This window comes from Myxocyprinus asiaticus, chromosome 8 (assembly GCF_019703515.2).
Source record: "Myxocyprinus asiaticus isolate MX2 ecotype Aquarium Trade chromosome 8, UBuf_Myxa_2, whole genome shotgun sequence".
In the NCBI taxonomy this organism is placed as follows: domain Eukaryota; kingdom Metazoa; phylum Chordata; class Actinopteri; order Cypriniformes; family Catostomidae; genus Myxocyprinus; species Myxocyprinus asiaticus.
In genome coordinates, this window is record NC_059351.1 from 6,042,543 (window position 1) to 6,067,717 (window position 25,175).

The 25,175-nt window shown below is 36.5% G+C and overlaps 3 protein-coding genes across 7 annotated transcripts; 2 read left to right on the forward strand and 1 right to left on the reverse strand.

The window, feature by feature from the left end:
* The first annotated feature begins 4,235 nt into the window (after positions 1 to 4,235).
* LOC127444525 (cysteine-rich protein 2-like) lies at positions 4,236 to 8,034 on the forward strand. Of its 2 annotated transcripts, XM_051703926.1 has the most exons (5): positions 4,306 to 4,354; positions 5,707 to 5,743; positions 6,323 to 6,417; positions 6,584 to 6,638; positions 6,888 to 8,034. In XM_051703926.1, exons 1-5 carry the CDS (start codon positions 4,352 to 4,354, stop codon positions 6,926 to 6,928), a joined length of 231 nt encoding a protein of 76 aa, XP_051559886.1. In that variant the 5' UTR covers positions 4,306 to 4,351; the 3' UTR covers positions 6,929 to 8,034. The 2 variants fall into 2 exon arrangements, with proteins under 2 accessions (XP_051559885.1, XP_051559886.1); XM_051703925.1 differs by lacking the exon at positions 5,707 to 5,743 and having other exon boundaries at positions 4,236 to 4,394.
* A 9,004-nt stretch (positions 8,035 to 17,038) lies between these two features.
* Positions 17,039 to 24,224, forward strand: LOC127444524 (thymosin beta-b-like). Of its 3 annotated transcripts, none has more exons than XM_051703923.1 (4): positions 17,039 to 17,953; positions 18,411 to 18,533; positions 23,340 to 23,451; positions 23,627 to 24,224. In XM_051703923.1, the coding sequence occupies exons 1-4, from the start codon at positions 17,759 to 17,761 to the stop codon at positions 23,656 to 23,658; spliced, it is 462 nt and encodes a 153-aa protein (XP_051559883.1). In that variant the 5' UTR covers positions 17,039 to 17,758; the 3' UTR covers positions 23,659 to 24,224. The 3 variants fall into 3 exon arrangements, with proteins under 3 accessions (XP_051559883.1, XP_051559882.1, XP_051559884.1); XM_051703924.1 differs by lacking the exon at positions 17,039 to 17,953 and adding an exon at positions 20,916 to 21,003; XM_051703922.1 differs by lacking the exon at positions 23,627 to 24,224 and having other exon boundaries at positions 23,340 to 23,601.
* slc25a51a (solute carrier family 25 member 51a) lies at positions 18,527 to 22,705 on the reverse strand. Of its 2 annotated transcripts, none has more exons than XM_051703921.1 (2): positions 22,345 to 22,705; positions 18,527 to 19,991 (listed from the first exon to the last, which is right to left on the reverse strand). In XM_051703921.1, the coding sequence occupies exon 2, from the start codon at positions 19,753 to 19,755 to the stop codon at positions 18,859 to 18,861; it is 897 nt and encodes a 298-aa protein (XP_051559881.1). In that variant the 5' UTR covers positions 19,756 to 19,991; positions 22,345 to 22,705; the 3' UTR covers positions 18,527 to 18,858. The 2 variants fall into 2 exon arrangements, with proteins under 2 accessions (XP_051559881.1, XP_051559880.1); XM_051703920.1 differs by having other exon boundaries at positions 18,527 to 19,832; positions 22,345 to 22,703.
* Positions 24,225 to 25,175: the final 951 nt, after the last annotated feature.

Sequence of the window (25,175 nt, forward strand, 5' to 3'; positions counted from 1 at the left end):
TGTGTGTCAACGTGTGTTGTTATGTTTCAGTTCAGCATTTGCGTCAAATTAAAGTCTTGTTGAATGTGCATCTGGTTCCTGCTTCCTCCTTTCCTGAACAAGAATAGATCTGTTACACATGTCTACAAAAGCTAAAAGGAAGTTTTATTAATGTTCTTCGAAAAATCTGCAAGCTGGTATCGCAGCTGTAGTGTCTTTAAGCTGTGTTTGACTAGTTAGACATCACCAGTTGGCTGGGACAGATGAGTTTACTGATATGGGGTCTGTGTGGTGTCTTATAAACCAGAACAGAAACAGTAGGATCCTGGCATCCCGTGCAGTGCCTTCCCTGTTAACATCAGAAATCGAATGTGTTCGCCAAGTTTCTGCATCAGCTGGCATGGATATGATGTTTGCTTTCATGTCTCTTGGCCCATGGATGTCATGCCAAGGTTTACTGAGAATTATAAACATTTTAACACACACACAAAGTCATGCATACTCTACCAGTCAAAAGTCTGGACACATCCACTCATTCTTTGTTATTGCAATTTTTCACATTTTAGAACAGTAGCACAATTGAAGTATGGGAATTGTGTAAAGAGTATATTTAGCTTTTTTTTAAAACAGACTAGACAAAATAGACTTTTTGTCTAGATACAGCTCTGCACACTCTAGGCATTTTCTCAACCAACTTTATGAGGTTAATCCAGGGATGCTTTTTAAAGGGATAGTTCACCCAAAAATGAACATTCTCTTTATCATTTACTCCAGATGCATATTACTTTCTCTCTTCTGTTGAACACAAACGAAGATTTTTAACCACTCCAGTGGTTAAATCTATATCTTCAGAGGCGATGTGATGTGAGGTGGGAGTGAGAAACAGATCAACGTTTAAGTCCTTTTTTTACTATAAATGTCCACCTTCACGTTAACATTTTTCTTCTTTTGTTTTTGGTGATTCACATTCTTTATGTATATTGCCACCTACTGGGCAGGGGGTAGAATTTCTGGTTAAAATGGATTTACAGATTTATCTTTTTCTCACCCATACCAATCATATCGCTTATGAAAACAAGAAGTCATATGGATTACTTTTATGCCACCTTTATGTGCTTTTTTTGAACTTGCATTGAATGGAACAAAAGAGGTTAGATATTTTTCTAAAATCTTTGTTTATGTTCAGCAGAAGAAAGGAAGTCATACACATTTGGGATGGCATGAGGGTGAGTAAATTATGAGAAAATTTTCATTTGAGGGTGAACTATTCCTTTAAGCAGTATTGAAGGAGTTCCCATGCACGCTGGGCACTTTTTATTTCGATTTTCCTTCACTATCCAGTCCAACACATTCATAATGTGTTTTTTTTTTTTCATTAATACTGTAAAGAAATTCAGATATAGGCACAATATATATTTGTCTATATAACTAATTTCAAGCATATAATCAGCCTTTAGATCAAAAGTTTTTAAGATCATGGGAAACAAATTCACTCAGGTGTGTCCAAACTTTTGACTGAAACTTTAGACTTGTGTACAGTACATCTAAAAAATAAGGTTCTTCCAAGGTTCTTTGCGGCACCTTTAGTTCAACTAAAAACCATCCTTTTATCAAAAACATTTTTTTCACTAAAGGGTTGTTAAGTTGGTACGAGGGTTCTTTGGACATAGGCTCTTCAGGTTTGGGTTCTTCTTGGTTCTTTAAAGCACCAGTTCATGGATGTTTTCATAAGAAATATACAGACTAAAAATTCTCATGACATCAGGCTGTAAAAGCCTTTTTTGATTCTAATTGGAACCTTTTTTTTTTGAGTGCATGAATGTACCAATCCTTAACATGACACATACTATACATAAAAAAGCTAACTGAAGATAACTGAAGCTCTGCAAAAGCCAGTCCTCCATTATCATGAACTCTCTCACATAGACATTGCCTCAATTTGAAAATAAAAAACAGACAACATGATTCATAAGTACTACCTGATATACACTCTACTTCATTTACCCTCTCAACCATCTCTTCAGCCAGAAAGAGGAGGATTTAGGCTAGTTTTTAAGAGCCAAGCCAAACCGGCATGATAAAAGCACAGAAAGAAAAGCCCTCCCTTCCTCTAACCTTGTTTTGCTCTTCTCTGTGTAATTTGGCAGTAGATGCTAGTGTGTGTGTGTGTGTGTGTGTGTGTGTGTGTGTGTGTGTGCAGACTGTGTGAACAAGCGTTCATGTGGGCAGGGCTCTGACTGAAATTCCCAGTAAAGCTTGATGGGATTAAAAAAAAAAAAAAAAAAAAATGTATTCCTGTGTAAATGAAGTTGGTGTGGCATTGAGAAGACTGTTGAACAACAACTGGACCAAATCCTTTGAAGTCTCTCATCTCATGTGTGAAACTCTTACCTGCCCAACTGTTGTGTTAGGTGGGCGACACAGGTACAATAGCTCCACATCACTGATGAAAAGTCCCAAAAAATGTTGGGGTGTAAATCTATTCAAATCCTAGATTAAACGTGGCACATTAAAATAATCTTGTTGAATATCTTATATTAAAAGTCATATGAATATTTACAACATTATGAAATGCACTGTATCTAACATAGTAATCCATTCACAGACAGTGATTAATAAAGTTTGAACATGAACTTGTTTATTAGTGGTGTTTGATAAAGTAAGGACCACTTTTACTAATGCTCATATTTAGGATTAGGGATTTGAAAAAACCTCTAACCCTAAGTATTAAACTTGGGCGCATATCTCGTCTCACACCATATGTGTTGTGGACATGAATGATACCTCAAATGATGTGGTTTGTTGAGGAGAGGTGCGCTAAAATAAGTTGGGGTGAAAAAAGTCCCATAGACTTACATTGAAGGAGGGACCTAATCATAGGGACCAGAATAAGATAGAAACTTGGGGGTGGGTTCTATACTTGCATACTTGGGTCGGCATGCAACCACCAAACAACTACCCAGGATACCTTAGCAACTGCATAGCAACACCCTAGCATCACAGCATCCAGTTTTGCATGGGCAAGCACTACTCACATTTTCTTCTGAAAATGTAATCTAGGTTTACAAATAATGTCAACATTATATATATATATATATATATATATATATATATATATATATATATATATATATATATATATTAACAATGATCAATATCTTTACAGCAATTATGAATCTTGGTTAATGTTCATTTTTACATACTAATACATTTTTAACTAAAAGTTAAATTAACAATAGCTAATGCATTATGAACAAACATGAACTAACAATAAGTGTGATTTCATAAATTAACATTAACAAAGATTAATAAATGCTGTAAAAATATATTGTTCATTGCTAGTTCATGACACTTAAAGCATTAACATGTTAACAAATAGAAGTGTGACCGATAAATTCACTGACCATTTCTGCAGATTACATCTTTACGCCCATGGGTGGCGACAATGAGTGTCTTTTCAATTTCATTGACTCAACTGTCTCATTACCAGTCATTCACAACCGAGCAACAGAAGTGAATGATTTGTTTACTTAAGATTCATTAAATAACTGATTTGTTCATTAATTAAACACTTGTGTGATGTTGCTTTTATTCATCTGAACACACATACAATAAAAAAAAAAAACCTCTCCGTTTCAGCTTCATAATGATTCTCCTTTTCACTGCTTTCTTTGCTGATCCAATCAAGTGGTTTTCGGTGATGTCATTGCTCAGAATGTGTGTGTGTGTGTGTGTGTGTGTGTGGCAGCAGTTTTTGGGTTTCTCCTAAACTCCTTTTCTCCCGCACTGGAGCTTTTTAATCTGCTGGAGAGAGAAAGAGAATGGAAAAGGGCGAGTGGACAGATCGAGGGGTTGAGAAGCAGCAACCATGACAACCCATGACATCTGAGCGGCTGACATCTCTCTCTCTCTCTCTCTCTCTCTCTCTCTCTCTCTCTCTCTCTGTTGTTTCTTTGATTCTCTTCCAGCAAACAACCCACAAGCTTTTATTTCATAACAGACAGGTCCAATGACCTCACAAACCCCTCAAAATCATCTTTTGATTTATAACCGCATTGACTGACCACAGCAGTAGTGTGAAATCCAATCAAAACAGCAAGACTGAGTCTAACCCTGTCTAGCCCAGCTATGATGTACTCATCATATCACATCTCCCACATACACTTCTGAGCAATATTTTCCTCCCATCTCTCTTGCAATCGTTTGAACTGTTGAGAGTATTTACGTTTGAAATTATTTCTTGCTTCCTGTCACTGTTCACCTCTTGCCACATCCTTTGCTGTACTGAGAGGCTGTCACTTTTGAGACACTCACATTTCCTGCATCTCTCAACATCTCACGCATCAAAAACTATTAGCGATCTGCTTCAGCCATGGTGAGCTTCTGTCCTGTCTGCGGGAAGCCTGTTTATTTTGGTGAGTGGCCTCTGGGCTACGATGGATCCATCTTTAGACCATACTGTTTAAGATGATATTTACCCTATGTAGAGCTCAACATTAAAAAGCATGTGCAAAGCACTCTATCTAGCTTTGTGCTGCTGCTGCATGCAATGTTTCTCTGCTGAGTGGCGTGTAATTTTCAGACCAGGCTCTCTTCGACTTGAACATAGTCATTCTTTTGGCTTGCTGTTGAGATATGTGGATTATATTGATTATATTGGCCTGTAGTTGTGTGTCGCATATGTAGTTTTGTGATGTTAAGAACAAAGCATTGAAGTGTAGAAAGGACGTCGCAGAGCAAGCCCATGAAGCCTGCACCAGGCTTTAGGGTCTGCTGTTGGGCCAATTCCATCAAGATTTGCAACCCTGAGCCAATAAGGCAGTAGTTGTGTAACTAATTAAGTGTGTGTAGGCCATTGTCTGAAGTGTGTGTACTGTATGGATCTGCTTGTGTAGAGTTAGTCAGTCAGCACATTTCTGTGCAATCCTAACCGCCATCAGCACCTCATTACTTGAGTCACACTAGCACAGGAAGTGTCTGCCTCAGGCAGGAAGTGGTATAGGCCAGAAAGAGAGACAGAAGAGAGAGAGAGAGAGAGAGAGAGAGAGAGAGAGAGAGATTTGACTGTTTAAATCAGCAGATAGCAATGCAAAAAGCTTTGGACACTTAAAGAAATAGCAGTACATGAAGCCAAACCCTGCTAGAAAAGCTCTGTGGCTGCCAGTTACTGAAAAATCTGTGTAACTGTCATTGAACTCAGTATTGAGCTGTAATGCAGGCAGCTGTTGATTCAGGCAGGAAGGGAAAAGTTGACCCAGAACAGAGAATTTAAAGGAATAGTTCGCCCCAAAAATGAAAAGCTCAAAAATGCACATAAAGGCAGCTTAAAGGTAATCCATACGACTACAGTGGTTTAATCCATGTATTCAGAAGTGATATGATAGGTGTGGGTGAGAAACAGATCAATATTTTAGTCCTTTTTTTTTTTTTTTACTATAAATCTCCAAATTTTACCAGCTCAGACCAGTAGGTGGCAATATGCACAAAGAATGCAAATCGCCAAAAACAAAAGAATAAGAATGTGAAAGTGAAAGTGGAGATCTATTGTAAAACATGACTTAAATATTGATCCGTTTTTTCACCCACACCTATCATATCACTCTTGAAGACATGGATTTAACCACTGGAGTCATATGGATTACTTTTATGCTGACTTTTTGTTAGTTTTGGAGATTCAATGTTCTGACCACTATTCACTTGCATTGTATCTTCATTTGTGTTCTGCAGAAGAAAGAAAGTCATACACATCTGGGATGGCCTGAGGGTGAGTAAAAAATGAGTGAATTGTCATTTTTGGGTGAACTATCTCTTTAAGGTGTTGTTTGGAGGTTCGGAGGTTCACTCTGATGCTAGTTCGGCCCAGTGGTTTCATCTCCAGTGGTTATGGTCAGGCAGGGTTTCAGTGGAAGGGCCTGTGCTAGGCCAACATGAAAGGATAATACTGTATGTACACAGAACTGAGATCTGATCCAAGATGGAGGATTTAATCAAAGAGAAAAGTGGAATCATTCAAGATCAAATCATAACATCATCTCTTCTTCGTTAACGGAGAGTTTTAGGGTAAAATTAAAGCAACTTTTTAAATTTAAATAGCTCTGTCGACAGTATCTTACGTTTATATTCATGCATTTGGCTGATGCTTTCATCCAAAGCAACTTACAGTGCATTTGACATACATTTTATCATTTTGTATGTTCTGAAGGATGCTTTGTTTTGCCTACTAACTCAAACACACACTAGCACATATTTTAACTTCTACTAGCCTCATTTCTTACTGAGCTAATTCCAGCCTCAGTCAACACATCTGGCTGACTGCTTAACATTTGACTTTTGATCCATGCAGGTGAGAAGAAGAGGTCATTGGGACGGGATTATCATCCGTTGTGTTTAAAATGTCACAAATGTAAAAGACTGCTAACAGCTGGCCAGCATGCAGAGGTACACATATGTAACGTCATCATGTATGCTATCATGTATGTTCTTTTTCTACAAAAATAATAAGCACTATAATCTAAAACTGGCCAACATGTTTTGGAGCTTTATACTACTAATATGCAAAATGCAATAGATTCATTTTCTCATTGTCTCTAATTTTTCTGTGCAGCACGATGAGAAACCATACTGTACTAACTGCTACATGAGAGATTTTGGACCTAGAGGTGAGAGCAGATCGCAATACAATTTATTAAAAATAATGAATGCGATTTTTATTAAATACAAATATATATGTATATACATGTACGTAAATACACATGTACTGTATGTGCATTTGTGCATATAAAATGCATATTTTGTTCACAGTTTTGTAACAAATGCTATTAAACTTGATTAGAGTGATTTGATTTACTCTGCTGGGCTTGGAGTTTTATGTTGATTCTGTGGTATACTAATCACCTCTTTCTGTGCAGGTAACCGAATACCTGTTAGGACGTTTAACACACCTGCTTAATAAGAGATGAAGTGTCATCTTGAAAAAACACACCAGACCATCTAGAGCTACAAACAAGAACTCAGCTAGGCCATCTAGATTTACCAACAACATACCTACAGCATCTGTTTTTCATTGCCACACAAGGCAAATAATTCTATACTGCCTAGTTAATCTCTACTTGCCACAGATTGAACTCACCCCCCTAATTTTCCATTCATCATAAACTAGTGGAATTTGCCAAAACCTTTCTACCAAAGACATCCACAGTGACATTCTCTCAGGAAACTGAGCTATTTTTATGTGTTCATTCCAAAGCTGTAACCACATTGGGGAAATGTCCCTCCAAAATATCCACAATAATGGTCAATCAATATCGGTTTTTCAATGAATAATTCTAAACTATTACAGTTGGTCCCCCTCTTGAGTATTTGTTTACGCCTGTGGTTTAATCTTTTCTACTTTTGTGATGCATTTAGAGTTATGCCACTTAATTAGTTGTTGTACATTAATGTTTAATCCAATTGTATCTTCCCCGTAGTATCCTTTTCCTGGCCTTTAGAATGGGAGATGTAAAAATGACAGATCATAGATTAAAACTAATTTTGCTATGAACATACAAGCAGGTGGCTCTTAGATACAAACATATATTTTTTATTTATAAATGCATTGTGAAGAAAATGTTTACCAAAAATGTATTGATTTACTTGAAACACAATGTAATTTTTGTGCTCTATCATTGTTTTTTGGGGGGGATTTTGGGGATCAGACACTGTACAACAAAGGGTTACTTTTAAAAAGGAAGCAAATGTATCTACAAAGGAAAAATGACAATAATTAATCATTGTGTCTTTTTAATTAGGAGCAGACGCTTGCTTCCCAAACCTCTTACTGCATAAGCGATGGCTGTATCATTTCTGTATGTTCAGGAATAATGTGTATTTAATTTTAAGATTTTATCTTTTTTATTTTTCCATTAGTTCATTATACAGCGTCGCTCATTTAATTCAGAGAGCTGCCAGCTAGCATACTGTCAAATCGTTCAAATAAAAAACTAAAATACCATGTATTTTATCCTCAAGACCATAAAGAAAACGTTGTAAAATTAAAATGCATTTTAAAATTAATGCGCTTTTCTATTTTATTTTTGTCACATTTTTTTCATAGCCTATTGCTTTTAAATTTGGAATAATTGATTATTTTTATCTGGAAATGTAACTGTATAATTGGCTACAATTGCTTTTGTAAAAATTCATCACCAAAGTTGTTGCATTAGAATGTGTTCGGATGCGTTTTAAAAATAACAAAAGTTTTAAATTTATTGACTGCTCACATAAAAAAAAAAATTAACCTAAAAAATTTGCATCATGTGGTAGAATATAAATTAGAGGGATAGTTCACCCTAAAATGAAATTTCTCTCATCATTTACTCACCATCATGCCATGCCAGATAGGCAGCATAATAGAACTCTATTGGTTTAATCCATGTCTTCTGAAGAGATATGATAGGTGTGGGTGATAAAAAGATCAATATTTAAAGGAACAGTTCACCCAAAAATGAAATTGATCTCATTATTTACTCACCCTTATGATACCCCAGGTGTGTTTGACTTTCTTCTGCAGAACACATTTTAAGAAAAATATCATAGCTCAGTAGGTCCTTAAAATGCAAGTGGATGGTGATTTCACTTTTGAAGCTCTAAAAATCACAGACAGTCAGCATAAACATCATCGATATGACTCCAGCGGTTGAATTAATGTCTTCTAAAGAGATACGATCACTTTTGGTGCAAAAAATATCAATATTTGAGAACTTTTTAACTATAATCCAACACTTCCGGTAAGCTTCACGATAGGGTGGATATCACGCGGTCTCTCGTGTGATGTATTCGCGTTGCCATGATACAGATATAATCTCACATTATCCTCCACTCAGTTGAGACATCCAGGATAAGCACACAAATGCCTCATTGTGAGTTAACAATCAGATACAAATACAGATCTAAACAAAAACCAATGAAGCTTCTGTATAGCATTCCTCTTTCTCACTTGTAAACAGTGCTGCTCTTCCGGCTGTGACACACATGCCTCAGTTCTCACGTGTCTCAAGTGCCGATGCGATTATGTCACACGTGCATACCGCTACTGACCGGAAGCATGATTTAGAGTTTAAAAAAGTACTTAAATATTTATCTTTTTCGCACCAAAAGCAGTCGTGTCGCTTTAGAAGACATTAATTTAACAGCTGGTGTCGTATCGATTATGTTTATGCTGACTGTCTGTGATTGTTGGAGCTTTAAAGTGAAATCGCCATCCACTTACATTTTAAGGACCTACTGAGCTAAGATATTTTTATAATTTTCTTCTTTTTTAATATTTGTTTTATTAATGCAACAAAACATACAAAAGGAATATATAGCAGGGTATACATGAAAAAAAGGGGTTTAACAAAATATTAAAAAAGGTATAACAAGAGTGATACACACATACTGTAGGTACTTAGATAATACAATATAGTGTTGAAATCAACTATAAAAAAGACTGCTCAATAACATAACAGGAGATATAAGCATTAATAAAATACATAACATTAAACATGCAATACAGAGCATGAAACAAAGAAAACAGACATATAGAAGACAGATGACAGCAAAGCGAATTGTGGTTTTAAATATGTTGAAATGTACATATTAACTGGGTATATGGGTCAATATCATAAAAAAAAGAAAAAAAAAGAAGAAGGAATGGAAAGAAGAGGAAAATAAAATCTATGTATAATATGTATACATAATATAATATAGTATAATATAATATAAAAGTATGTAACTACACATTAACCTGTTTTTAGGTAGGCCAATTTCACATTATGTAGTACTATGCAGTAGTTAGGAATGCAAATTCAGATGATTAAATCGTAAGTTTACACACCTATTGATAGTTCGAGAAGATGTTCACTATTTGTTATAGAATTTATATATATATATATATATATATATATATATATATATATATATATATATATATATATATATATATGATATCTGATGAGATAGACCTAGATTCCATAGGTGAGAGACAGCACCTAAATCTACACAACCAATCCCGCTCAGAAGCCCACACACCCCTGGCTCCCAGCCTGGTGTGCCGCCTCCACAGAGATCGTCAACCACCTACACCCTCCATAATAGCTATCCAGAATTCCCGCTTCGCCCGACCGGTCAAGGACTGCCCTCTGCTCCCAAGAGCATTGCAATTCATGCATTCTCTGCACATCAGCATGCCACGCACCAGTGGTTACCCAATGTTAAGATCCTGTCTTGACATCATGGAAAATTGAGGGACTATTAAAGTACTTCCCAATAGTGACTCTCGGATGTTGACATCCAGAGTTGAGACCCAGAGAGAGAGAGAAAAAAAGGCAGTTCTCATCGACTCCCATGAGGGCAATACACCACGCCAAGAGCCAAGGGCATGCAAACCCCAGAGTAAGATGCCCAGTGCAGGCCTTTAAGTTTTTAAAGGCGGCACTGTAAATATACATATGCTTTTTCGTGATATGCAAACTTTATAATATAATACAGTATATTATTATACAACCCGAATTCTGAAAACGTTGGGACAATATGAAAATTATATTCACCCTTTGCTATATTGAAAGCACTACAACTAAACATTATATGATGTTTTACCTTGTGAATTTCATTTTTTTTTTTTTTAATGTACATTAACTTCAAATCAGATTATTGCAATGCACTCCAAAAAAGTTGGGACAGTCGAGCGTTTACCACTGTGAAACATCACCATTTCTTCTTATATCACTTATTAAGCCTTTGTGCACTGAAGACACAAGTTTGTTAAGTTTAAAAATGTTCCCCCATTCACCCATTATGCAGGTCTTCAGCTGCACAAGTGTTCGGGGTCTTTGTTGCCGTATTGTGTGCTTCATAATGCACCACACATTCTCAATTGGAGATGGTCAGGACTGCAGGCAGGCCAATCTAGCACCCTCACTCTCTGCTTATTCGGCCAGTATGTGGTTTGAAGTTGTCCTGCTGAAAATTCCAGGACGTCCCTGGAAAAGACGGTGCTGGATGGCAGTATATGCTGCTCCAAAATTTGTACATATCTGTTGGCATTAATGGTGCCTTCACAGATGTGCGAGTTATCCATGCCATGGGCACTGACACACCACTGGCACATACAGACACTGGCTTTTGGACCTGACGCTGATAACAGCTTGGATGGTCCTTTTCCTCTTTGGTCCGGAGAACACGACGGATGCGTTTTTCAAAAACTATTTGAAATGTGGACTCATCGGACCAAAAAACACGGTTCCACTGTTCTACTTTCCATCTAAGATGAGACCGAGCCCAGAGAAGTCAGCAGCGTTTCTGGACAGTGTTGATGTAGGGCTTCTGCTTTGCATAGTAAAGTCTTAACTTGCATCTGTGAATTCAGCGGCGAGTTGTTTTGACTAACAAATGTTTACAAAAGTAATCCCAAGCCCTTGTTCATGATATCCATTACAGATGAATGATGTTTTTTTAAGACAGTGATGTCTGAGGGATCAGAGATCACACACATTCAGAAATGGTTTTTTGTCTTGCCCTTAACGCACCGAGATTTGACCGGATTCCTTGAATCTTTTAACTATATTGTGCACTGTAGAGGGTGAAATGCCCCAAATCCTTCCAATTTGTCTTTGGGGAACACTGTTCTCAAAGTGCTGGATTATTTGCTGAAGCATCTGTTGGCAAATTGACAAGTCTCGAATGATCTTGCTCTTAAATGCTGTATTTGGAGGCTCCTTATATACTATGACACGATTGCCTCACCTGTTTAACATCTGTTTCACATTGCCTTGTTATTTTAACTCGTCAAATTGTTATTAGTCTTAAATTGCCCCTGTCTCAACTTTTTTGGAGCGTGTTGCAATCATCTGATTTGAAATGACTGTACATAAAAATAAAAAAACTATGAAATTCACAAGGTAAAACATCATATTATATTTAGGGGTGTGCAAACTGCTTTAGAGAATTAGGATGTTAATTGTTCTTCAGTACAGATTAAAGGGTGAAAGGTGCAGTTTTATTATAATATTATATATAACAGAATTAAATAATTTGATATAGTATAATAAAAAAGTATAATGTAATATAATATATTATAAAATATATAATATAACGTGGTAGACTAGAATAGAATATAACACAACAGCAAACCATAACATAGAATATATTATTCACAATCATGTAGAGTGGGGCATCAATTCACAGTGGTCGTATTAAATATATATAATGTGTTTTTTTGTTTGTTTTTGTTTTTTGTGATAGAATATATAAAGTTATATGGTGTGGGGCGTCGATTCAATTGAGGGAATTCACTGTGGTATTAATATCTAAACCTACAATGAGTGGAGTAAATAGCAGAGTGAATTTCTGAAGTTGATTTTTAAATGAAGCTGTTTGTCTTTCATTGGTTATTAGATCTTTTAGTAATTGTAGCCACTGTGTGATGGACACATGGCTTTTATTTTTCCAGTTAATGAGAATGGCTTTCTTTGCGATAGCTAGAGACAAAAGAAGTGGAGCTGTGTATTCAACTGTAGGGGTTATTGTTGAAAGGTCTCCTAAGAGGCGTAAGGATGGATTTGCAGGAATATTGCATTTGAAGAAGGTTGATATTTTAGTGATAACTTCTTTCCAGAATAAGGCTACAGATGGGCATGACCATAGTGCATGAAGATAGTTGTCTGTTGTGTTGAGAGTACAATGTGTGCATTAGTCCGAATCTACTATCCCCATTTTACACACTTTCAGTTGCGTTAAGTGTGTTCTGATTTTGTATAGAATTAATTGTATGTTTGTATTTCTACTAAAACTGAATATATGTTTACAGATTTGTTTCCAGAAGTTATTTTCAGTGGTGATATTGAGGTCCTGTCCCCATTGTGTGACTGGTACTGAGCATGATGTGTCAAAAGATAACAGTAAATTGTATAACTTAGATAATTATTTTGTGGAGTTATTAATCTTATTAATAATTTCAATAAGTGGCAGTGTTATTAATTGTGTGTTTGCTATTTTTTCTTTGATGGAACGTTTTATTTGTAGATAGTAGAAATATTGATTTTTATTTATGTTGTATTTCTTTGTCAGTTCTGAGAATGTAATAAAGTTATTGTCCGTGTAGAGATGGTGTGATACCTTTTTCAATCCAATTTTTGTTATCTAGTGGAGATTTATTCATAGTAAAATCGGGGTTATGCCATATTGGTGAGTAGGTATGTGGTGATAAAGAGTGACTAGTTATTTTATTAATTTTCCACCATGCTGTCAATGTTGTCTGAACAGCAGTTTGAAATAAACTGTGGTGTCTGATTGTGGGGTAGGTCAGACATTACTATTTCTTTGCATATCAGAAATATGGGGTTGTGAAAGTGGTTATATTTTGTCCATTTGCTAAGATATTGTAATTGAGCTGCTAAATAATAATATTTGAAATTGGATGCTGAAAGGCCTCCTTGGTCTTTACCGTTTTGTAATGCATGGAGTTTAATTCTAGATTTTGTATTTTTCCAGGTAAAGTTTCATATTATGCATTTTTTTTTTTTTTTTTTTTTTTTTTGAAAGTTGTATCGGGATCATTGTGAAGAGGTAACTGATTTTTGGCAATATGGACTTTTTGATAGAGGCTATTCGTCCTATCACTGAGAGTGGTAAGTTCACCCAACGTTGGAGGTCATCTTCTGTTGTTTTTAATGCTCGGGTGAAGTTGAGATTAAACAAGTCTGAGATGTTGGGGGAGATGTGTATTCCTAAATATGTAATGTTACCTATTTTAAATGGGGTGTTGTGTATTCTAGCGTTTGCAAAATTTCTATATAATGGAAGTGTTGTAGATTTGGTCCAGTTTATAGAGTAGTCAGATATATCAGAATAATCGTTAATGAGTTGAATGATTTTTCTTCAAATATGTTCTGCAGAAGAAAGAAAGTCATACACACCTGGGAAATCATGAGGGTGAGTAAATAATGACAGCATTTTCATTTTTGATTGAACTATCCCTTTAAGTCCTTTTATACTATAAAAATGTCTACTTTCACTTTTGCTTTCACATTCTTCTTTTTTAGTTTTTGACAATTTGTATTCTTCGTGCATGTAGCCACCTACTGGGCAGGGTGGAGAATGTATAGTTAAAAAAAAGGACTTGAATATTGATTTTTTTCTCACCCACACCTATTATATCGCTTCTGAAGACATGGATTTAACCACTGTTGTATGTACTTTTAAGCTGCCTTTAAATTATTTTTGGAGCTTCAAAGTTCTGATCACCATTCACTTGCATTTTATGGGCCGACAGAGCTGAGATATTTTTCCAAAAATCTACGTTTGTGTTCTGCAGAAGAAAGAAAGTCATGCACATCTGGGATTGCATGAGGGTGAGTAAATGATGAGAGAATTTTCATTTTTCGACGAACTATTCCTTTAACACTACTGAATCAGCCTGACTAGATTACATCAATAAAACTAAATTTAAGCGTTAGAGAAAGTAGAAAAAGCTCCTTAAGGTAACAGTTGCAGGTTACCACTTTTTACATTGCATCTTTTTAAGTGTGCACACATGTCACGCCTATTCACATTTAAGATGACACAAAATATGATTTGGCTAGCCTGATTTAGAGAAACACCCATCATCTGGAGCAACAGAGAGCGTGACGCAGTTAGAGAGAGAGAGCAAACCTGGCAAAAGGGTCTCATCACAAGGCCAGGGCAGTCTGCTGGAACGTATCCGTGCGCATGTGTGTGTTTGTAAGCTGCCAGCTTTTCTCTACCAGACCTACTGCTGGATACCTGCTGTTGGTCCTGTCAAACTCTCAAATGCACACACACACACACACACACACCAGAAGAGCAGAGCCTATTTGTGCAATATGTACAAGTGTGAACATACATGTTCCAGTGCACATAGGTGTGTATGGTTGATTAGCTTAATGCATGGGCAAACATATTAGGGAAAGACATAACTGGTTATCATTGCCTTGATTACTACTTTTAAGTTTATATAAGTTTAAGACAGAGAATAAAAAAGGAGGAATAAAACCAAAAAGAAGAAAAAGGTAGCATGAAACGGGTGGAAAGATTATTGCTGGGAGCCAGTGAGGGAGGGTGTGTGCATGTCTGTATGTGCATGTGTATGTAGAGGGATCCCTGCTGCAGCGTGTCTTTGAACCCACCCCCACCTTGACAGGTCACATGGTTTGTGTGATGCCAGCTGTCTCATTTGCATGTGTTTTAACTACACTGCATATCCATCAATAGGGAGAGAAAGCAAGAGAGAATGAGAAAAAGAGACACAAAAAAGGGGCTGCAGACACACGGGAAGAACTGATTGATGAAGAAAGAGACAGATCCCTTCGTTCCAATTGGCCTACAGAGGTGTTGTTTGGCTGTCCTACCTCGTTCTCTATAGATGCACCCTCTGAAGGCTCATTTGGTATGAACATGCTGAAGAGGAGGAATCGCCCATCTCTCACACACACAAAGTTAAAGGGATAGTTCAACCTTATGATGTTCCAGACCTGTATGATTTTCTTTCGTCCGTAGAACACAAAATTAGATGTTATAGGGACTGACAGCCTCAGTCACCATTCACTTTCATTGCATCTTTTCTCCATACAATGAAGACTGAACATTCTGCCTAACATCTTTTGTGTTCCATGGAAGAAAGAAAGTCATATTGTTTAGAAACAACATGATGGTGTTCCAAATCTTTCCCTGAGCACTGAGCATGTTAATGAATGCAAAGGATACAGTCACTGTCCCACATATGCATTGAAAGCATTTGAATTGTGGGGGCCAAATAATGCAAATGTATTCATAATATGCATAAATGAATAATTTTGGTTATTCATTTTATTCTTCATTGTGAACACACTAAACTGCATTGCTTTTGTTCAGTATTAATAGATTTGATCATTGTGCTTAATTATTGTCTTATTGACTTTTATGTCTTGCTTTCAAATATGTATATATTAATAAGCACCCTGAGGCACTTAATAAGGCACATAATGTATGTACCGTTGGCTTGCTTTTCTCTGGTGGAGAAAATGCACCCGTATCTGTAACAATGTGGATGTAGGAGGCTAATGTCATTGTACTAATCAAAGCCTGGGCTAATAGCTAATGCTATCAAAGAGTGATGAAGCTGTCCATTCATCTTTACAGAGCAGCTCTGCAGACCAGAGTACATGAGAGAACTGTGCACTTCAAACAATGTAGGATCATCAAACACAAAGGCGTGTGGGTATTTTCAGCCCCACAGTGTTAATATGCTGATGGTTTTGTTTAATATGAAAATCTCATTGATATGTATTAGATACTGTGATGAAATGAGTGTAGTTTATGTGTAAGGAAGATAACATTACAGTGACTTTGTCTTGAGACTACAATTAAATACTGATGAAAAAATAATTTAAATGCATTACGTTACATTTTTATGTAAAAACAAAAGAAAAATGTATTTATTCTCCTGACAGTGTTGAATATCAATAATAAGCAGTAATGGCAGTACAGCTGCAAAGATGCTAGCTGTGTGATAAATATATAGCACTGATTTGAGAAATAACTTGCCTTCAAAGCCATTGTGCATGGGCTGCTTCAGACATGCTATCATCGCACCCTGTTGGAGAACGTGCTTTAGCGCGCTCTCCATCAAAATAAATAAATAAATAAATAAATAATTGAATTGATTATATTAAAAGAAAGATAGAAAAGAAACTATATTTAGCAACCTCAGTTTTCTAAATATACAAATTTCCAATCATCTGCAATTTACATTATATTCTTTAGGCCACAGAGATTTCAAATGGTCTTATTTAAACCTATGACTGCAATAATAATAATAATAATAATAATAAATACTGTAGAACATACTGTAAGTTCACTCATTTATGCACTATTAGTTAATTTATAATAGATGTCTTGTTACATTGGTCTTGTTTCCTAGTTGGGAGTGCATGGGAATGCAGCACGAACATTATCTCAAAACACTGCACGTAAAATAAATGTAAAAAATGTCTGAATCAGAATAATCAGCAGGCCTTCACATTTCATTGATTAAGTTGTTTTAGCTATATTTTATTAAGATAATTTTGCCTATAATTATATCAAGACAGTTCTTTAAAATAACAAATCACAAATCCATGCAAAGTTATATGGCTTACAAATGTCTGATTGTATTCACAGAAAGACCATTAAAAAAAAAACAGCAACTACGCAGTTAAACAACACCTCATATCACACATACACACTGAAACAGTCTAAGAGGTTGCATTACACCAAAGATACAGAACTAACTAAGATTGTCATGTGCATAATATCTGTTCAAGCAATGACAGTGGTGATACAGTATTATCACAACGTCTGTTTCTTGCAAAGTGTGATTTGAGGGAAAGAAATCGTTGCTAGCATTCAGTGGACCATTAACACAAATAAAGGCTGTGGTTAAGTATACACTGTCATACAGAAGCCTTTATTTTTGTTTTAATGAATATTGTGATGCACTCATTAAAAGCTTTTATTCACAATGTTTTCTGCAAAAACTCCTACCGGAAAAAAGTATAAAACCAGTAATTGTTTACAATATTTTTACTAATCTCATACTCGTACATTCTTTTAAATTTGTAGTAGATAGGCCTACAGATGAAGCGAAACTGCTAAAATGAGAGTGTCATTTTAGCTAAGTGGTCAATCTGTGACATTTAGATCCTCTATTGGTCAAACATCTTTTTGCCTGTAAGAGTTCACCGAACTTGAACTTACTTGAATGCATGTGTATGAATGGAAATGAATGAAACAGGAAACACGTGACTGTCCCTTTACAAAACTAAAGCATTCACATTGCTGTCTGCAGCCGAAAAACTTACTGGAAGCCACATTTCACAGCATGAAAAAAATGAGTGCTAATTCCACAAAAGTGCACAGAATTGCATCTAAGGAGACAACCAATATCATCCAAAGTGGCACTTTGTCACTTTCAACTAAGGTCTGTGGTCTCACCTTCATAAAATCATTGTTTTTGTTAGTGATATAGCAAAGCTCTTAGTGCATGAGAAGCAGGAAGCAAACATGGTCAAATCATTCCTTATGGCCCTGAAAAAATGTGTTATAGCTTTAGCGGGTACTAAAAGCATGAAGGACTCTGGCTTAGATGGGGTGCTTCTTTTAACACACAAAAGCAACAGAGACCACAAACACCAAACTGACTCCTGTGTTTATTGGTTTCCAGATTCTCCACTTTCACTTTTACATCTGAAAGTCACACGTGGTGCCTGTTTAGTTTCACTTTCACATCCAAAAGTTAAAGTGGAGATTTAGAGAAAACAAAGTACTTAAATATTGTTTTGTTTCTCACACACACCTGTCATATTGCTTCTGAAGACATGGATTTAAACACTGGAGTCACATGGATTACTTTTATGTTTCCTTTATGTGATTTTCAGAGCTACAAATGTCTGATCACCATTCACTTGCATTGTATGGACCAACAGAGCTTAAATATTCTTCTAAAAATCTTCATTTGTGTTCTGCTGAAGAAAGTCATACACATCTGCGATGGTATGAGGGTGAGTAAATGATGAGAGAATTTTCATTTTTGGGTGAACTATCCCTTTAACACTGCAAAAACGGAGCAAATAGCTGTTACTCATTTCAAATGCAAAGAGGACGTTTACATACAGAAGTGTTAAAGTTACAGCAAAAAAAAAAAAAAAGACAAAAAAAAAGGAGATAGATTGGAAAATGTAATTACCATTTAAACTGTGCCCAAACATCACTTTATAACATTATAAGTGGATCTAATAAGAGATAATTATAATTATAAAATAAACAACCCCTTTAAACAATAAAGGAAGCCATTTGTGTGCATTTCCATCTTTTAAAACATCTAAATCAGAACATTTTCAGTAAAAGTTCATATGTAGCATTTATAATTCCCCATGAGATAATTGATCTCTGGTAGTTTAAATGTACACCCCGAAAGAGGCGGTTCACCTTCCCATCCCTCTCTTTCAAAATAGTCGCCAATATCACCCTGCTGGACTGAAACTCCCCACCAATCTGCGCCTGTGCGTGAGACTTTACTACATTTAGAGGGTAAAACAACACACCAAGCCCTGCTCCCAGAATCCCTCCACATAAGAAGTCATTAACCAAATGCCCAGCCTTAGTCTCCACCTCAGGAAGCAGCTCCTTAAGCGGTCCACGCAAGCCAAAGAATAAAGCATTGCTAGGGCCGTTTCTCAGTAGGATTGGGACAAGGCCACGGTAAAGCTCTTGAATACCATGTTGCTGTAGCAGCATCCGGAAAATATGCGCAGTGTTTTGTAAGTTTCCATGATGACGCGGGTCCTGGAGAAGAGTTTGTATTCTCTCAAACGGAGTGAAGATAGCTTCAGCTGTTCCCGCCAGAATTGCTGCAACACTCTGTGTCATCAGTTCGGGGGCTAGAGGAGCATGTAGCCGTAACAACCGGGAGAAGTCCTCATAGAGTCCGAACATAACTGCAATGGTGCTGCTTTTCTGGAGCAGGGGAGGGAGGATGCCACGGTATAGAGTACGTAAGCCGTCCTTCTGGAGTTGCCGCACAGCTTCCAAAGCCCGCAAACCAAACAGCTGCTGGCGGAACAACACCTTGTGCATGGGAAATGTGATGGCTATGTTGGCGAACGCTGCTACAGAGCCACACAAGTAATGATTCTGATTCTGCAGTGACCCTTGATGTTGGCTATTGACTTCTGCCTCATCTTGGTCTGCTGACCCCTGTTTCAAATGGTCGATGGAGGGCATTGTACTCGTTGACAGCCAATCAAAGATTCATGATATGGGCCAGAAGTGACATCATGATGGTGCATCAACTAAAATGTCTTTATAAGGAAAAGGGAAAATTTAAATGATCAGCAACAGTTGACCAAACCACCATTCTTTCTACATAAATGTCACAATTTAAATAGTACACCACAGTGGTTTTCAAACTTTTTGATGCCAAGGACCCCCAAATTAGACGATCACCTTGCAAGGGACCCCTGTGTGAGAAAAGTAGTAAACATGATATTATAAAGTATTCTTGTTTGCAAAATTAAATAATTGGCTTTTATACTGTCATTGTCCTAAGACCAAAAGAAATTATTTAAATGTTATCTGGAAGGGGGCCTGGGTAGCTCAGCGAGTATTGATGCTGACTACCACCCCTGGAGTTGCGAGTTCGAATCCAGGGCATCCTGCGTGACTCCAGCCAGGTCTCCTAAGCAACCAAATTGGCCTGGTTGCTAGGGAGGGTAGAGTCACATGGGGTAACCTCCTTGTGGTCACAATTGGGGGTTCTCGCTCTCAATGGGGCGCGTGGTATATTGCGCGTGGATCGCGGAGAGTAGCATGATCCTCCACGTGCTGCGAGTCTCCGCGGTGTCACGCACAATGAGCCACGTGATAAGATAAGTGGACTGACGGTTTCAGAAGTGGAGGCAACTGAGACTTGTCCTCCACCACCCGGATTGAGGCGAGTAACTGCGCCACCACGAGGACCTACTAAGTAGTGAGAATTGGGCATTCCAGAATTATCTGGAATATATTTGCTTCTAATTAAGTTGACATTGTATCTTTCTTATGCTGGAGTAATGTTAGATGTATAATTCCAAAGGGAAACATTTTCAATGCAAGAAAAAATATATAATAATCACAATATTTTATTTTATATACTTATATTTATTGTGAAAAGTGCTATTTTTTCAAAGCAGCTTTACAGAGAATAGTGAATTGCAAACCTTATTTATTACAAAAAAGATTTTTGTTCTCATAATATATGAAATTCTATGGCAATTTATTTTTTTTATCTCAGTTTTTATTTTTTTCTTATGGCTGTCAATATAATAGAGATAATCATGATTAATGGTGATTTAAGAATGAAATGGAAATAATATCAACGTATTTGCCATTTTTTTCTCTGAAAGTATATTGTGGCCCACCTAGCACCACCTTGCGCCCCCTGGGTGTCCCCGGACCCCAGTTTGAAAACCCTGCTGCATTGCATGAGCGATGGTATGTATATGAATTCATTAAAAATGAACCTTTAAAGAAAAAAAATATTTCACAAACTTTATTACTGAAATTTTGATTCCAAAATGATGTGCTCTCAGCTGCAGGTCTGTGAATGTCCATGCATACCTAAAAAAAACACTTTTTATCTATGTGTTTTAAAAGATAAACGCCATTATGTTTGCTTTTTTCTGTTGTTGTTATATAATCTCTAACCCTTTTGCTTTTCATCCTACGCTAGTTTACATTTATGCATTACATAAATAATTGCAACATATTTTGCACATATTGTTTACACTATATACCTTTCATGACTGAATGCTAATCTCAGAGAAATAATATCAATCCCTCTGTAAATTAAATATTGCAACAGCTGCAAGAAGTGAGGTGTCTAAACTGTCTAATGACAAGCAGCATGAACCAAACTGTCTCAAATGAGAATCTGCTAGTATATAATAACTACTGATTGCCAAACCTAGGCTTGAAAAAATCTTGGTATGTTTCTCATGCTTTAAAGAAGCCTGTGTTATTGGTCTGGTTACTGAAGAACCACACAAAAATGAAAAGGCCCTGATGAAGCCTTCAATTTAAGCAGATCAGCACATTTTCTAGGGCCTGAGGGTTGTAAACCTATTGGGAACAGGGACAGGGACACGCCAGTCGTCAGATACATCACAGACTAGCTCACAATTTAGTATGCAGATCTAACACAGACAACAGACGCCCCTAGATTTGTTTTTTCTCCAAGCGTATTGCAGGCCCAATTCCAAACACCATGGTCTAAATGAAAAAAAAAAAAAAGTCAAATCCTCACAATATCATATTGGAATCCATGCATTATTGCTAGACATTGGTAGAATAGGGGCAGACATGGTTTCTTACTAAAATTGACCAAGGTTTATCATACAACCAACCAAAATACCATAGTTCATACAGTTATAAAACCATATAATAATGTTAACCATAATAATTTTAATAACAGACCATCTTCAAATAGTGTAACAGGCTTTCACAATCTGTCATTTTTTTTTTTTTTTTTTGATGATGATGGTGATTGCCAATAACAAGAGAAAATATTTAGTAAAGGCCTGACCAAGTGATGTTCATGACAATGACAACTCATATATTAACACAATCGACCGCGCCCGCTCATCTCAGCAATGCAAAACAATCGCTATATGCGAGAGAAATGTATTTCACACAGTCAGGTAGGACTGAATGTCATATTGAGAGAATAAAAAATTATGATGCATTTTTGTTCGTTATTATAAGAACATACTACCATCCAAATTAACAGTTCACATTTGAATTGCACGAATTGCATTGGTACTTTTATTGTTTTACCCTCAATGAATGATCTCCGAGTCGATAGATGATAAAATATTCCGAGGCATAGACGATTTGATGACTACGTGCTGTTCATAAAAACGAAATAATAAACCTCATGCCATTCAATCGCGCAGTTACACGCGTTTCCGTCGCGCACTTGTATCACAACACGCTCGAGCTCTGATTGGCTTGAATATGCCAACGCTTGATTTACTAATCTGAGGTCTGCTGTGCTGGACGATGGCATTGATAATTTACTGATCTGAGATCTGCTTTTTTAGAGAACCTTATTCCAGGCATAATAGTGGTCTAGATCACAACAGAGATCAAACGAGAACATGCATCATGTGGGATTTGAAAACATGTCATCATAGTGCATTGATACAGTTTTACATTTTTCTTTTTTCTTTCAAGATGACTGAATATATATTTGTAATTTATAAGAGGGAAAGTTAGGAGTTGACAAGCATATCTGTGATTTGTGAATAAAGAAAATGGACAACAAAACAAAGCTTAAATGTTAATTCTAGACTAGACCTTAAGATGATCTGTCTCTTCATTTTTTACAACACGAGGTTGCCATTATGGATAGACATAAACTTGTCAATCAATTAATTAACTGTCCAATTAAAATTAAAAGAACAAATGGCCAACAAGTTGCACCTGCAGTATTAATTAAATGCAGCGTCAGTTACCAAGCAGTCAGATGCCTATTGGTCCCAGTCTGCCCCCTAAAGAGGGGCAAATGTTGCTTAGAGTTGTCCAAGTATATAAGTGTAAAATTAGCAATCCTTTGCTGTGTCTCCTACATCTTGTGTGGTGTGTTATAGCTGTAGAGTGAGGTTTTTCTGGGGGTAGTTATTGTATTATGGTGTTCTTTGAATATCTGCACTAATCTGTTTGGTGCTTTTATATGGCTTTAATACAGTCAGTGATCTGAATTTCATCTGTTTAACTTGACTTGTCACTTTTTTTTTTTTTTTTTTTTTTTTTTTTTTTTTCCCCTTCAGAAAACCAAAGCAATGGCAGACAAGCCTGATATCAGCGAGATCTCTCAGTTTGACAAAGCTAAGCTGAAGAAAACTGAGACGCAAGAGAAGAATACTCTTCCAACCAAAGAAAGTGAGTGTGAGGTTTTATGCAACCTTCTGAACCATTAATTTTTGCCTTTTTGGTATTACATAAAGTGGTACTTTTTGCAGTTTATATTTTCTCTCCACCTTAAGTCTTGAGTTAAGCTGATCTGTTTTCAAATGAATGACTTTCCTTTTTTTTTTTTTTTTCTTTTTCCTTCAAGCCATTGAACAGGAGAAGCAATGTGAGGCATGAACTCACCGTCTGATCTTCACCAAGGGCAAGATGAGGTTGCAGTGAGCTTCAAGTTGCTTCACTTTAGGTGAAAGACTGTTTCTGCCAACCACCAAGATACTATGGCCGAGGAATGGAGTGGCATATTACTGGCCCTCAGTGTTTTTATTTGATAATGACCACATGGCCTTGTGGAAGCTGATGCTGTCTTTTCATGGCAGTCACAATTGTGTGTCAGTGCAGAGACCATCTACTTTTCATTGATTTAGTTGCACAGAGGCTCATGTCTAACTCTTAGAATGTTCTATGTACATTCACCATCTGATCAAAGGTGAAATTATCTGCCCTCATTTTGAACTTGGTGAAATAAACCTTGCAAATGAATCCCCTTATGTGTGTGGTTGCATTCGTTTTCTTGAAGGTCGGTCTTGGTGTTTTGCTTTATTTATAATGACTAGTTGTACTGGGTAAAGTCTCCTCTTTTGCCAGGAAAGACTTCCAATAGCACTGTAAATGTAATCCCAAAGCATTTACTCCCTGTGGATCATCAGCTTTCCCCCTTCTGCCCTCTCATGCTTTCTTTTTTTTTTTTTTTAAATATTAACCAAAGAGTTTAAGGAATTGTTCACCCCAAATTGAAACTTCTTATTTACTCACTCTCATGCCATTCCAGATGTGTATGACTGACTTTGCAAAATGCAAAGGTGGTTTTTTTTTTTTTTTTTTTAAGGGTTTTTCAGCTCTATATGTCATCCAATGCAAGTGAATAGTGACCAGATTTTTGAAGGTCCATAAAGGCAGCATAAAAGTAATCCTTATGGCTCTAGTGGTTAAATTCATGTCTTTCTGAAAGTGGTATGATTATAGGTGTGGGTGAAAACCCTATTTATTTTTTAAATGTATATATTATCTAGTTCTGGTGTGGCAGTCACTCATTTTTATCCACCAACTACTTGGGGATGGTCTAAGGTGGAAATTTATTGCAAAAAAGCACTCATATTGATTTGTTTGGTTTCTCATACCTATCATATTACTTCTGGATTTGTATGGATTACTTTCATGCTGAGTTCTGGCCACCATTCACTTGCATTGTTGGGACCAACGGAGTGGAGATGATCTTCTAAAAATCCTAATTTGTGTTCAGAAGAAAATCATACACATCTGGGATGGCATGAGGGTGAGTAAATGAGAGAATTTAAATTTTTGGGTGAACTATCCCTTTAATATTATCCTGGGTAGTCTGATTTTGAGATTTTGCAACGTACATTTTCTAAATTTTGGATTAACCTTTTTATAGATTATTTACTGAGGTTACCATTGAACAAATGAGCATGTGATGAGTATCAAAAGCTAGATTCTTGTCCATCTGTTCTTAATGTGTTGTTCATTTAGCAAATTTGCATTAATTGTTTAAAACTAATTTCCCGTTAGACACAAACCAAACAGTTCAAGTTTCTGCGACTATCCCAAAGCACATTCATATTGAATGAGGCATTTTTATTAGTTATCTTTTGATAACATTCTACTACCGTATTGTT